The sequence below is a fragment of the Phoca vitulina genome, unplaced genomic scaffold, assembly GCF_004348235.1.
Source record: "Phoca vitulina isolate PV1807 unplaced genomic scaffold, GSC_HSeal_1.0 scaffold12, whole genome shotgun sequence".
NCBI classification, from domain to species: domain Eukaryota; kingdom Metazoa; phylum Chordata; class Mammalia; order Carnivora; family Phocidae; genus Phoca; species Phoca vitulina.
This window is the reverse complement of record NW_022589715.1, coordinates 12,596,807-12,611,954: the sequence shown is the minus strand read 5'-3', so window position 1 is coordinate 12,611,954 and position 15,148 is coordinate 12,596,807. Positions and strand designations below refer to the sequence as shown.

The following is a 15,148-nucleotide window of genomic DNA, read 5'->3' as shown; positions in this document are numbered from 1 at the left end:
ATATATATATATATATATATATATATATATATATATATATATGTATGTATATGTATGCGCATATACAATAGAATATTACACACCCGTAGAAAAGAATGAAATCTTGTCGTTTGCAATGACATGGATAGAGCCAGAGAGTATTATCCTAAGTGAAATAAGTCAGAGAAAGACAAATACCATATGATTTCATTCATATGTGGAGTTTAAGAAACAAAACAAATGAGCAAAGGGAAAAGAAAGAGAGAAGCAAACCAAGAAAAAATGCAGAGCTTTTCAAGCACCATGGCCCACTGGTCCCTGGGCTCGTGCACACTGCCCTATGCACTCATTACACGCAAAAGGCATTTGCAACAGTGGCGACCCTGGGCAGCTGTGGCCAGAAATCTCAGGGCCGACACCGCCAGGTAGGGCTGTGGGTCAGTGCTTGGGAAGTGAGAGTGGAGAGCAGAGGAGATGCGGAAGGTCAAGTTGGGAGCATTTCACTGGGTGTGTAGGGTGTGAAGTTCAAGTACAGAATGGAATCATCATATCCTAGAAATTTTTAAGAAACTACAAAACGAAATGGCTCAGTCAGCCTCCCCATCCCCCTTAGTTCCATCTGTTGAACTCCTGCTTCTTTAAAAAAATGTTCTTTTTGGGGCGCCTGGGTGGCTCAGTTGTTTAAGCATCTGCCTTCGGCTCAGGTCATGATTCCAGGGTTCTGGGATCAAGTCCCGCGTGGGATTCCCTGCTCACTGGAGAGACTGCTTCTCCCTCTCCTTCTGCCTGCTGCTCCCCCTGCTTGTGCTCTCTCTGTCTTTCTCTGTCAAATCAATAAATATTTTTTAAAAATGTTCTTTTGTAATTTTATTTTAATTTTTAAAAAAATTCAGCTTTGTTGAGGTATAATCGACATAAAAGATTGTTTAAGATATTTAAACTGTACATCATGGTGACTTGATATATGTGTACATTGTGAAAGGATGCCCCCCCATCTGGTTAATTAACATGTCTATCACGTGACATATTCATCCTTTTTATTTTTAAGGGAGAACCTTTATGTTCTATTCTCTCAGCAGATTTCAATGGTACAATACAGTGTTATCAACTATAGTCACCATGTTTTATATTAGATCCTCAGACCTTATTCATCTTATAGCTGAAAGTTGGTGCTTTTACTAGCCTCTCCCTGTTTCTTCACTCCCCAGACCCTGGCAACCACTTTTCTCTGTTTCTCTGAGTTTGACTTTCTTTTCTTTCTTTCTTTCTTTCTTTCTTTCTTTCTTTCTTTCTTTCTTTCTTTCTTTTCTTTTCTTTTCTTTTTTCTTTTCTTTCTTTCTTTCTTTCTCTCTCTCTCTCTTTCTTTCTCTCTCTCTCTTTCTCTCTTTCTAAGATACTATATATAGCAGATACCATGCAGTTTTTGTCTGTGTCTGGTTTGTTTCACTTAGCATAATGCCCTCAAGGTCCATCCATGCTGTCTTAAGTGGCAGGATTTTCTTCATTCTCATGGCTGAATAATATGCCATTATGTATGTTTACTGCATCTTTTTTATCCTTTCATCCATTGATGGACACTTAGGTTGTTTCCATATCTTGGCTCTTATGAATCATGCTGCAGTAAACATGGGAGTGCAGATAGCTCTTCACTATCCTACTTAGTCTTTAAAGCCCAGAGTAAATGTTACCTTCCATGATGGGGAGCTCACTAGCTTTATCTGCATAGTCCCACTTCGTAGTTTCTTCTGATACTGAGTTGAAATCTGTTTCCCATTTGTCTTTACCCTCTAAGCTTTGTGACCATTTCCCTAATATTTAGAGGTAACAGACACCTTACCCAAGCCTTATTTTCTCCAGTGCTATCCTGAGCTCCATGTGGGGATACCTTGGTTCCCAAGCACCTGGGATCCCCAGCAGGGCATCTTTGCAGAAATGACTCTGTGACCCAAACAAGAGGAGAAATGGGCCTGTTCTTTGCCAAGGGGGTCCCTCAAGGACTGGATTTGCCTTAGGCCACAAGCCCCTTACAGGTGCCTGGCCAGTATGCATTCAATGAGTAGCTGAGAGTTCCCAAAATGTACCTCAATCATAGGCTTCATCTTGTGGGCCTGGGCTGCCTAACAATTAACAAGGGGACCCTCATTGTCCTCAAGGTGAAGTGCACCCCTATCTCACACTCAATGCCCTATGCTCTCCAGGGCTCCCTCCTGTCCCACCTTGCCTCCACTCCTCCTCCAGAGCCCTGTGCCCCAGCCAGGCCAGCCCCTCCCTGCTTCCTGCATATGCCCAGGCTCTGGCTGCCTCCCGAGCCTTTGCTCGTACTATTTCCCCACCTAGATTATCTTTCCCACCTCTTTCTCTAATCACTAAGACTATAAATAAGTTCACACACATGTGGACATCCATTACTTTGTCTTCCAAATACCACATCAGGGGATGTGTATTATCTCTCTTGCGGCTAAGTTCAGGGAGGTTCAAATGAATTACCCAGAGTCACAAGTAACTGGAAATGGACTTGAACCAGGTTGTTAGACTCCTTCTCCAGTGACCATCTCAGTTAGCCATACTATCAGGAGAGACCTAGGCTGCCACACTTCAGTGTCCCTAAACCCCTTTCATGGTCTCACAGACCCCATGTGACCTGGTTCCTGCCCACCTCTCTGCCTTTATTTGCTCTCTTCTCCTCAACTCCCTATACTACAGCCACCTTGGCCTTCTTGCTGTTTCTCCATTGTGCCAAGCTCATTCCTTCTTCAGGGTCTTTGTACGCACTGCTCCTTTCCCGTCTGCACAGAGCCCGCTCCTTCTGTTCATTCCATTTTCAGCTCAAGTGCTCCTCTTCCGTGTCACCTCCCCTGATCACATTGGCTTCCCTTCCCCCAGCCACTCTCTATCATGTTACCCTATTTCATTCTCTGCATAGCACTTAACACTAGCTTAAATTTTTAACTTAGGTCTCCCCTACTATAAAAAGCTCCATGATAAAAGAAATTCCGTCTGTATAGTTCCACACTGCCCGGCATGCAGTTGGTACTCACTAAGTGTCTGTGGAATGAATGCATGCGCCAGGGCATCCCTAACCCTGCCCCTGTCCACAGGCTGGCTGCCCGCATCATGTGGCGGGTGGAGAGAGAGGGCACCGGGCTCACAGAGGGCTGCCTGGTCGCTGTGGATGACCTGCAGAACCACGTGGAGCACTTTGGGGAGGAGGAGCAAAAGGAGCTGCGGGTGGACATGGACACTTTCTTGCAGTACTGGCCGCCCCAGAGCCAGCAGTTCAGCATGCAGTACATCTCGCACATCTTCGGCGTGGTATGGTTCCTCATGATGTGGCAGGGTGGGGGGGTGCAGGGGCAGCTGGGATTTGTCAGCCAAGACGTGTTCAGAGGCTGCCAGGGGGAGTGGGAGGGGAGGCTGAGAGAAGGACTAGAGGGAACAGAGGCCTAAAGTAAAGAACTTTCATCGCCTTTCTGTTTTTCTGGCCGAGCTTACTAGGAAGTCATTCCCTTCCTCTTGGAAGCTGGCATCCCACACACAAACTATTTGTTATCTCCAAATGGTAGATTTGGTTAGAAATTTACCTTCTTGTTTATCTACACTTTCTACTTGTTCTCCTGTGCATATCGAAAGCAAAGACCCAATCACCTTCCCTTGTTGCCCACCAGTCACTTTGGAAGTAAGACCATTCCTTTTCCCAGATCTGGTGGGCAGGATAATGGAGAGCCTGGAGCCATGGGCTGTGGACATCAGGGAGAGGAGAGGAAGGACTTTTGGAGAGTGCTGCCTTGGCGTAGCAAAGCCAGACCTCTTGTAGCCATAAGAGTCCAAGAGGTGGGGGTAGGAGCCTAGTGGATCAGCAGGCTCAGGCCACGTAACACCCCCACCCCTACACACACAGACACACTGAGTAAGGCAGAGCAGGGCAGAGAGAGGAACCAAGATAGAGACTGGGGAAGACTCGTGTGAGACCCAGATACAGGAAAAGGGGGAGACTTCTCAGAACCAACATTTCTGTCTTCAGCCTTTGTAGAATACAGCTACCCTAAACTTCCGAGGTGGCTTTCATTTTAGCAAGTGTGGTACTCTCCCAGGGTGCTTATCTTGAGGGTCCTTTGGAGTGACCTGGAGAATAGGAGACTCTCTAAGCATCTCCAGGATGAGACTGAGTCTTCCATTTTCTTGAACTTTCAGCAGCCAGGATGGTATTCTGTCCCTGATCTATGTGTATTAACTCTTTCATCTTTTCTTCTGGGTAGATTAGCTGCAATGGCTTCACACTCAGTGACCAGAGAGGCCTGCAGGCAGTGGGCGTGGGCATCTTCCCCAACCTGGGCTTGGTGAACCACGACTGTTGGCCCAACTGCACCGTCATATTTAACAATGGCAAGTGAGTATGTCTTTAACTGGGGATGGTGTGATGGGGATGGTGTTTTCTCCACTTGACCTAAACCAAACTATGGAACCTGAACTAGCATGGGTTTTGACTGGGCAGCAAATAGAAATTTCATTCTAGAATCATTGTGGATTGCTTCTTGGCCTTTTGGCTAAGATCAAGTGTAGAATCATTGTGGATGGGAGAAAGGTAATGATGAAGATAGCAAAGAATTCCACATGGATAATTTCTGAGTCTTTGCATGTTTCTGGAGTCTGCCTAGATATGTTAGGTAAACCTCTGACTACTGTTTTAAAGCTTGAAGCCTGGGATTATCTATCTAGAGGGCATTGCAGAACAGCATCAGCTGCAAAGGTGCTTGGCAGGAGCATATATTAGTCAAGGTCCCAGCAGAAATCAGAAGGCACACTCAGAGTTTACCCAAAGAGAATTTAATAACAGGACAATCTACAGAAGTAAGGGTAAAGTTTAAGAAACTAACAAGGAATGGTGAGATGTCCAGAGTCTAGCAATAGTATGAAATCATTACCGCCTCAGACCTAGAGGGGCAGGTGTACTGTTCCTGCAGCTGGTGAGAGCTGCAGCCATGGGAGAGGTTCCTTTCTTCACCCCCCACCCAATAACTTGGCTGTACTGGTAGAGAAAGCAGCCACTGCTGGATCCATGGTGAGGCAGAGAGGGAGCCAGGAGACTAAATACCCCAACGTCTCTCTCTTCCCACTTTCTGTTCTCCTCCCATTGGCCAAACTCCAACCAGAAGCCAGACAGCAAAGGACGCTGAGTGATAAAGCCCTTTAGAAGCCAGTGCCCCTGACCCACCACTCCAAAGGCACAGATCAGGGGACAGAAGGACAAAGAATGTGTCTTGGGGGTGGGCATAAGTGGAGAAGTCAGCAAACAGGAAGAGACCCTTGTTGTCCATGGCTCAGGGATGGGGGGATTTGGAGGAACAAGACCTAAGCAATATTACTTATTTTGCTCTTAGAGACGAGACAAGCTTTCATGACAGATGCAAGTCATCTCTGAGCCATCAACAATGGGCAGGTCCCCCCCCCAAAACTTCCTGGAAACCAGAGACAATGGTTTCTGGTTCTCAGTCAGGAATCAAGCCTAAACCCCAATCTAGCAGGGACTCTTATTCCCCTTTTCCTTCCTATTTCTGGAAGGAAGGGCCTGCAAGACACCAGGCTCTTGAGCAAGTGAGAAAGTCTATTTGGAATCCAAATGATAATTTTCCCCCAGCATTTGCAGTTCCCTTCCTAAACCTCATGGAATCCTCCTCAGAGGGGCTGTTGTCCCAGGTTAGCCTGGTTGCTGAGGATCAAATTTAGCCACATATGGGGCTGGTCTTTCAGGATGCCACTCCCCCAAGCAGTGGTGACCCAGGCCTCCCCTTTCACTGCATGTGACAGCCACAGGAACCTGGGAGCCCTTTCTTCAGATCATTTCTGGTGTCTGCTCTGGCTTCTTTGCACCTACTAATTTTGAGCAGCCACATTTTACCTGGCTTCTTGGCTGTTGTGCAAGAGAAGGTGACTTTGCAGTCACAGCCTGGCTGCCTGCCATAGTGGAAAGAACCCAATGCTAACCCCAACAAATTTTATGTACGACCTGTGTGACCTAACCAATCTCCACACACAGTTCACACAGCCCCCAAGATAGACATCAAAGAGGCAACACTTACTTGGCCAGGATGCTTCTGAGTGAGATAACAATAGCATCCCATTACATTTTTTGGCACCTCCTTTTAAATGCACTGTCTCATGGCAATCCCATTTACCAGGTTACAGTTGAGAACACTGAGCCCAGGAAAGGCTGAGGACCTTTGAGCCCAGAACTTCTGATTCCAAAGCCAGTGCACTTTCCACTATACCAGGCTGCATCTTGTCAAGGGAGCCCAGCTGGAAGGGGCTGGGATATAAAGGTGGTTGTGATGGCCAAAACGTTGATTGCGTCAGCTGGGATGCTGTGCCCCCTCGCTAGATGTACTGGAGTGGCCAATGGTAATGATTTCCATTTGGGTGTCTGTTTTGTCTTTCAGTCATGAGGCAGTGAAATCCATGTTTCATACCCAGATGAGGTGGGTCAGTCTTTGCAAGCATCCCTGCTCCTCTGACCCATCTTCCTCACTTGCCCGGTTTGCTGGGGCCATCCCTTCCTGGGACTCCGTGGCTGCTCTCTGGCTGTAATGTCCTCCTGCATCCCCAGAGTCTCATCTTTGCTGAATGCTGTATTTTAAATGCATATATATGAATCATTTTGTTCCTCACCCACCCACTCCCTGCTGTGCCTTTGCTTTCCTTTGCTTCTTTTCTTCCCCATCTTTCACACCTTACTTCTCTCACTCCCCCAACCCCAAAGCATGACGATTCTTTTAGTCCACGTCACCTTAGCAAAGCCCACACTGTCTCTCAAAGTCCTGCTTATCATAAAATGAGGACTGCTGATGTTATTGACCTACTAAAGGACTGTGTTTGTTTATAACCCCCAACTTCCCACCCAGACTGGCTTCTGAAAATAGCACCCATAACTGTGATATTTTTGATAAATATTTATTCACACTATTCTGTTTACTGCTTCTGGCCAATTGTGAATTAGTGGCTTAGGTTAGATTTTGCTTTGACTTTTCTTAATGACAAATAAATGGCCCCAGATGGGTCTTTTTCTCAGGTTTGGTTTGAAAGTACTTGAAATGCTCTTTGGATTAAGAACAAAGCTCTGTGTGGGAGTTTGGGCTCTGGGAAGGCAGGGATAGGAGTAGTTGGTGCATTGGAGTCTGTGTTGGCCTGCATTGCACGTGACTTTAGATGATTCCCATCATCCCCTGGGCGTTTGGTTCCACATCTATAGAGCAAAGGTCAAGATGAGAGCGTCTCTAGGGACCTTCCTTGTTCTAAGTCTCTGTGGCTCTGGGCTGCATTTCTCATCTCTCCAAGGAATGCTTAAATAAATTGTCCATGTGTGGCTCAATTAGCTGAACTCTTAGAATTGCAGGGCGTTAGAGATGGAAGAGGGAGAATGGAGTGGTGGTCACTATTCATCCCCTGATCCCCAGTTCCGAGTTAGGTAAAATGGGGCATGCGTATTTTCGTGTTTGAGTGACATTAAATCAATTTGGTTTTGAAAATTCTCTTAACACGATTGAAATAATTTGAGATATTCTGAAACCTTGCAAGAACTACCTGAATCATGATGGAGAGCAAAGCTGCTAGAAATCCTAACTCAGCTGGTACTGAATCACCGTTGAATACCACAATGGAGCCGTGCCTGGAGAAGGGGTTGGTGGGGGCAGAACTGCTGACTTACCCCACCAGGACCAGACATCAGAGATCCACACTCAACACTGGCCCAGGAATTGGCCACATGGAACTATTTAGAATACTGGCAGAGCTCTAAAATCAAGGGCTTTGGTGTATCTCCTTTCCTGCACATGGCAGACCTGGGAGGCAGACTGAGGACTATCCAGGGAGAGTAGTATGGTGAGGTGAAGCATGCATGGCACTTGATTTCTGATCTTGACTGTTGCCAAAGTGCCGTGGGACCTCAGGGGAAGTTCCTTCCCATCTCTGGGTGGCAATGCCTTCCCTTGTGAAATGGGGAGGTTGGTCCCCTTTGTTGCAGGCCATCAGTAGCCAAACTGTACAGGGATAATTGCAGGCATGGAAGCTAGGTACAGCCTTGTGACCAGGCCCAGCCCTCTACCTGGAATCTATTTAATTGGATTTCAGAGCAGTTAACTAAATGGAGCTGATTTGATTGTTACGATGAGTAAAACAGAATTATCCAGAAAACTGTCCTTTAGGTCACATTTCCCCTTTTTTTTTGGGGGGGGGAATGGGAGTTTTCTCAGAGTGCTAGTGGAAGCTGTCTTTGAGACTCAACTCCTAGAGACCTTGAAGAGCAGAAACCCCACTCTGATGGCCCTGGATTTGACTTCCTCTTTCCTTTACCCTCTCCAGAATTGAGCTCCGGGCCCTGGGCAAGATCTCAGAAGGAGAGGAGCTGACAGTGTCCTATATCGACTTCCTTAATGTCAGCGAAGAGCGCAAGAAGCAGCTGAAGAAGCAGTACTACTTTGACTGCACATGTGAGCACTGCCAAAAAAAGCTGAAGGATGACCTGTTTCTGGGGGTCAAAGATGACCCAAAGGTACACGCGGCCTGCTACTGGGGTGTTTGCGATCCACTTCTCCAGGCGCCGGTGAGGCTGGAGGTCACCGCTAATCAGCACACCCTGGCTGCTAGTTCCTGGAGAACCAGCCTGTAACTGTTGGAAAGGTGCTATGGGGTAGTGGACAGAGCACTGACGACAAGTCCCAGCTAGCGTCCTGGAGCCACCCCTTGCCAGGAGTTTGCATTGGGAAGTTGCTCAGTTTTCTCCTCTGTAAAATAAGAATGATAGCACCCACCAGAAGGGGTTGTTAAGAGGATTGAACAAAATAATATCTGTAAAGGGAGTGGCATATAGGGTAGGCACTGAGTAAATTTTAGTTCCTCTCTTTGCCCTTTTGCTGGTTAAGTAATGCTGAGAATTTCATTTATTGAGACCAGATGGGCAAAGGGATTAGTGGCCTGGTTATCACCAAGATATTCCTAGTCCCCTTGAATGGGTAATGTGGACACTGGGCAATGTGGAGATTGGTTCGTATGCTTAACTCCTGAGTAGCCTATTGCCTGGTTGATGGTGAGACCGTTGAGCATCTGAAGGGTTTTGGAGGGGGATGTCAGAAGCTCAGCTAAGCTGGGAGAGAGACCAGCAATGGTATAAACAAAAGGCTAAAACTGGACTCCTCCTGTTCCATTTTCCCCCATGGAAATGTGCACAGGTGGAGGGTCAGGTGGATCAGCACAGATGTGGGGGGGGGGGTCTTCTCACTGCTGAGGGGGGCTCAGAACAAAGGGCTCCAGCACTTTTATGGTAAGGTAGAAGGTGTGGGGGAAGGGCTAGGAGTGGAAAAGTGCTGGGTACTGAGTTGGAACGAGAGAGAGTGTCTTCAAGTTTCCCTCCTCCTCCCCTGTAAGGCCTAGGAATGAAGGCCTCTGGCTAGGAATGAAACTGTGCAAAGAACATGAGCAGCAGAGGGTACCTGGGTCCTTGACTGGGCTCCCAACAGGCTCTGAAGGGAGGGCACTTTCCCACACAGGCATGCCAGGTAGAGCCTTTGTAATTGCCTGTGGTCGGGTCTGAAAAATGACACATAGGTTTTTAGCCAGGAGCTGGACTCCTGTGGGGAGGCTGTCTGAGCCCTTCTCTATAATCCACAGTCCACTAGTACATTTAAGATACAGATACACAGATATGCTTCTTGATGTACTTAACTTCTGCATTGTACGTGTGGGCAGAAGTTTGCCTCTGATTAGAGCAAAGACTACAAGCAGGTGGTGGGGCCACTCTCGATGAATTCATTACTCAATGCTATCAGTGCTAATGTTCAGATAACACTATTTCTTTACTTGATTCATTTCTCTTGTTCATCCTCTGACTATTCTAGACTTCTTTTTTTTTTTGCCACTAACTTATTTTTTTTAATATTTTATTTATTTATTTGAGAGAGAGAGGGAGAAAGAGAGTACAAGTGGGGGAGAGGGGCAGAGGGAGAGGGAGAAGCAGAGTCTGTGCTGAGCAGGGAGCCCAGCATGGGGCTGGATCTCAGGACCTCGGGATCATGACCTGAGCCAGAGGCAGATGTGTAACCAACCGAGCCATTCAGGTGCCTTGCCACTAACTTATTTTTATTCTTAAGATATAATGTTTTTTACTCTTTGCCCAAGCAGTTCTACTTCTAAGAATTTACCCAGCAGAGTTACTTGCATATGTGCACAAAGGTATGCGTATAAAGAGATGTATTGCAGCATTGTTGAGAACAACGACTGAATAAAACCTAAATAACCTCCAATAGGGAAATATTTAAATTAAATTACCTTGCAGTCACTAAAACCAATGAGGTAGATTTTTGTGTACAAATATGGAATGAGCTCTATTTCTTAAGGGAAAAGAATTAAGAGCCAAACATTGCCACTGTATTAGTTCGCTAGGGCTGCCATAACACAGGACCCCCGAGTGGGTGGCTGACAACAGAAATATGCTCTCTCCCCGTTCTGGGGCCTGGCAGTCTGAAATCAAGATGTTGGCAGGGTCAGTTCCCTCTGGGGCCTGTGAGGGGAGGCTCTGCTCCGACCTCTCTCCTTGGCTTTCAGATGGCTGTCTTCTCTCTGTGTCTCTTCACATTGTGTGTCTCTTTCTCTTCACCTGGTATTCTTTTTAGAGGGACACTAGTCATATTGGATTAAGGACCCACCCTACGCCATTATGACCTCATCTTAACTAATTAAGTCTGCAGTGACCTATTTCCAGTAAGGTGCATCCTGAGGTACTGGGGGTTAGGACTTAACATATGAATTTTGGGAGAATGCAATTCAACCCATAACACTGTGTATGCTGCCATTTATAAAAAATAAAAGGGACACACACACACACACACACACACACACACAGATTCACGCACACATATGCCTGTGTAAGCATAGTCAGGTTTGATACAGACAGAAGGAGGAGGAGAAGGCTATGAGCAATAGATCAATGATGCTTGGTGTGGACAAGTGGAGAGTCACCCTTTCCAGATAGGGTACAAAGGAGTTGGGACCCATGGATTATTATGGTTTTTTTTGTTTTTTTTTTTTTTTTTTTTTTTTTTTTTTTTTTTTTTTTTTTTTTTTAAAGATTTTTTTATTTATTTACTTGAGAGAGAGAATGAGAGAGCAAGCACATGAGAGGGGGGAGGGTCAGAGGGAGAGGCAGACTCCCTGCCGAGCAGGGAGCCCGATGCGGGACTCGATCCAGGGACTCCAGGATCATGACCTGAGCCGAAGGCAATCGCTTAACCAACTGAGCCACCCAGGCGCCCTGGTTTTTTTTGTTTTTAAGATTTTACTTATTTATTTGAGACAGCGAGAGTGCAAGAGCCTGTGCATGAGCGGGGGGTAGGGGCAGAGGGAGAGAGAGAAGCAGATTCCCCACTGAGCAGGGAGCCCGATGTGTGGGGTGGGCTCAATCCCAGGACCCCGGGATCATGACCTGAGCTGAAGGCAGAGGCTTATCCGACTGAGCCACCGAGGCGCCCCTAATATGGGTTTTTTGTAGGAACACCCTTCTTTTCACAAAGTCAAAGGTTCTGTATTCTGCCGTTGTATATTGGCATGTATGTGCAGGGCACCAAGCACAGTACCATAGGAGCTACAGAAAAGAATTAGCTCCTGTGTCCACCCTTACCCTGACCTTCTAGAACCTGTGGGATAATGTGTGTTTTATCTGCAAGCCAGCCAGTCTTCCTTCCTGATACGTGGCCCTGAGTATTTGTTTCATAACTTGCTCCCACCACTACTTAATTTTTTGTTAAGAGACCAGACTCTTTTCTCCCTTCCAAAGTTAAATGTATACGGCAACCTGGAGAAAAATCAAAACCAAATATTTAAAAAATGAGAAAATAACACCAAAATGTAGAACATTCCCCTCAACTGTAGCTTTGGAGCCTCCTTGTTTAGGTTGCTTAGGTTTTTCTTTTTCTCTCTCCCCAGCCCTCACCCCTGGTTTTCACGATAAGAATGTACTAGTTTTTCAAGGTTGGGGAACCAGCATCCTTCTTTTGCTCTTCTCTTCCTCTTCTAGCTCCTCTCCCTCAGTGGCTCCTCCCCTTCTGCGGACTCCTCGCCTTCCTCCTCTAGCCTTCCTCTGGCTCCTTCTCCACTGGCATTTCCCCCTGCTCCAGCTCCTCACTCTTTTCCTCCTGGTTGTCTATTTACTTTGTGCTTCTAGGGAGGGGAGTCTCTCTCTGTAGGGTTTCTTAAATCCTATCTGCAGATCATGCTTTCCTCCTGCCTTTACTCTGAAAAGTGGAGCCAGGTGGAACAGCCCCATTTCCTTTCTCAGAATAGCTTTATCACATGCTGTACATGTAATTAACAACCTTCTAGCCAGGTTGCTTTGAGAATCTTGGCAGTTGCCTCCTTGAAAAAATTTGATTCACTTCCAAAGCTTGAAGTAACACTCTTCCTTACAACATCAAATTGAACAAGACTTTTTATTAACATCTGACCACTTGGTATTCTCCAACTCTACCCTGCAAGCTATTGATTACTCCAGAAGATTCACTAAGAATTTTGAGTTTTAAAGATGATGGAACTTGCAGTAGATTAGAGACTAGTGGGCATAAACTAGATTGATTTTATGAGCCACTGTTTGGGCAGCAAGCTATGGATGACACCAAGAATCTAGGTTTGGCAGACTACTGGTACACCTCTGGACTAGCAGTTATGGAGCTCTGTACAACCAGGTGAGACATGGACCCCCTCTTACTTATGTGCTTGATTCAAATGAGTTTAGGAAAGTGAATATGCACTTAAATGACTTGTCTGGAACCAAGACAAGGTCCGAGTTAACAGAAGGCTAAGTAGTACTCTGGGGCTAGAAGATAGCCAGAAGCCAGAAATCTCAGCCATATCAAAGATCAAGACAAAGGTGAGGCCAGGAGTGAGGCCTGTGAGCAGAAGTCAGGGCAGTGGTGGACGCATCAATGGTTGGAGTCAGGCAATGTGGCAAGTATAGGTAGATATGCAGAGGCCAGATACAGAAGGAAATGAGGATAGTCAAAGTTGTGGGGATAGTCAAGAACTCCACAGAAGCCAAAGTAAGTGAGGTGAGTAGAAGCGTAAATAGAAAGCCCGTTCCTTTAGGAGATCCTAACCCAGAAGCAAGCTGTCCTGGCCGGGGGCCTCTCATACTGCAAGGTGGACACTGCAGAACTGGCTCAGGACAGCTGCCAGACTGAGGGAAGATCCCGATCTCCATCTATTAAGGGAGTATGTTTTTAAGGGAACGAATGCCCATCCTCCTGTTACTTTTTGGTAGTTTAGTGAAGGTGACCTCACAAAACAATGTAAGCAGCAAATCTAAATGGAGCCACTGAACTCAATTCCTTATAGTGAAAAATTTGGAAGACTGGAGACCTGGTTAAATAAATTATTCTGGCTTTATACAGTGGAAAATGCTACAATTATTAAAAGTGGTGATATATTTTGATATTGATATGGGAAAATATCCATACCTACTGAGTGAAAGAACAGGCCATAGACAGAGATCTGGTCCTCTTCCAGTTAGAAGAAATATTTGGTGCTCTGGGCATATACACACGTGCATGTGCACACCTACAGGAATGCAGTTCAGCCAGTACATACCGAGAAGACCGTGATCGACATGCTTGCTGTTTACGCTCAGTGTCTGTTCTGATTGGTCAGTGCCTTTCCTGTGCCACTTGTTAAATATTTTAAATATTATTTCTGTATATATGCATTGGAAAATGTTCCTCAAAATGCTGTGTTCATCTTTGGGTGGATTCTAGGGATTTCTATTTTTATTCCATGCTTTTTTCATATGTTTTATTTTTTTTAGTTTCCATGTATAAGTTTTATGGTCCAAATAAATAATAAAATTATTTTCATTTTGGAAGAAAGTTTTATCAGATTTGCCTAAGCAAAAGAAAAAAGAAAAAAAGTTAATTCTAGAAAAGAGTTTCTGATATGGATGAGCATAGCAAGTAAACTTTTTCTTTGGACATTGAGAAGTTTGGCACTTTTTCTTCAAAATTATGTTCCCTTATGGGCTTTTTAATTAAGGTACCTCTTTCCCTGAAATAATCAAAACTTCTTTCTTTAAAAATAAGATCACTAGAGGGGCACCTGGGTGGCTCAGTCCATTAAGCGTCTGCCTTCAGCTCAGGTTATGATCCCAGGGTCCTGGGATCGAGTCCCACATCAGACTCCTTGAACAGCAGGGAGTCTGCTTCTCCCTCTGCCCCTCGCCCTGCTCGTGCACTTGCTCTCTCTCTCTCTCTTTCTCGCAAAAATAAATAAATAAAAAATCTAAAAAAAAAAAAAAAGATCACTAAAGGGGTACCTGGGTGGTGCAGTTGGTTAAGTGTCTGACTCTTGGTTTTGGCTCAGGTCAGGATCCCAGGGTCATGAGATCAAGCCCTGCATTGGGCTCCGTGCTCAGTGCAGAGTCTGTTTATGACTCACTCTGCCTCTTCCCCTCCCCCTCTCAAATAAATAATTAAATCCTAAAAAAGAAAAAAGAGCACTAGACTGCTCAGGCAAACGCTGTAAGCCTAATGAATTCAAATTTCACAGAGACAGCTGACAAACTCTCGCATGGTATCACGTGGTCAAGACAAAGAAATAGGAACTGGATGCTAAGATACTTTGAAAGGATTTAAATGCCCACAGCCACAAGTCCCCTCTTTAATGAACTCCAATGGCAAGCTGGAAAAGGATTTTTTTTGGTCAAGCCTTAAGCTTCTGTCCTCAGCCCTGTGCTGGTCAGTATTTAAATCAGTGAGTTGTGGGCGCCTGGGTGGCTCAGCTGGTTAAGCTTCTGCCTTCAGCTCAGGTCATGATCCCAGGGTCCTGGGATCGAGTCCCTCATTGGGCTCCCTGCTCAGCGGGGATCCTGCTTCTCCCTCTGCCTCTCTCTATCTCTTATGAATAAATAAATAAAATCTTTAAAAAAAAAAATCAGTGAGTTGAGCGAAGACTAAAACGCAAGGGCATACCTGTGCAATATGTGGTTGACTTGAAGTAATGAGGAACAATGGAAAATATTTCGGGTGATAGAATGAAAATCCAAAATACCAAAGAAAATACCACAGAGATCAAGGTCAGATTCTGCCCTGGGCTCCCAAAACCCAGGCATGAGCACAAGGTGGGGAATGACCGGCTGGCAGCA

General features: G+C 45.7%; 1 protein-coding gene and 1 non-coding gene across 3 annotated transcripts in view; both read left to right on the top strand.

Moving 5' to 3' along the window:
* SMYD1 (SET and MYND domain containing 1) overlaps positions 1-15,148 on the top strand; it is a 36,229-nt gene that overhangs the window by 16,658 nt on the left and 4,423 nt on the right. The window contains exons 3-6 of one of the 2 annotated variants that reach the window (XM_032411140.1): positions 3,078-3,291; positions 4,236-4,366; positions 6,414-6,452; positions 8,332-8,521. In XM_032411140.1, the coding sequence (XP_032267031.1) occupies positions 3,078-3,291; positions 4,236-4,366; positions 6,414-6,452; positions 8,332-8,521 (574 nt within the window). The remainder of the gene's footprint in view (positions 1-3,077; positions 3,292-4,235; positions 4,367-6,413; positions 6,453-8,331; positions 8,522-15,148) is intronic. The other variant, XM_032411141.1, reaches the window with a different exon arrangement.
* On the top strand, positions 4,504-4,692 carry LOC116636487. Its single transcript, XR_004300343.1, has one exon. It is a non-coding gene; the product is annotated as a U2 spliceosomal RNA (small nuclear RNA).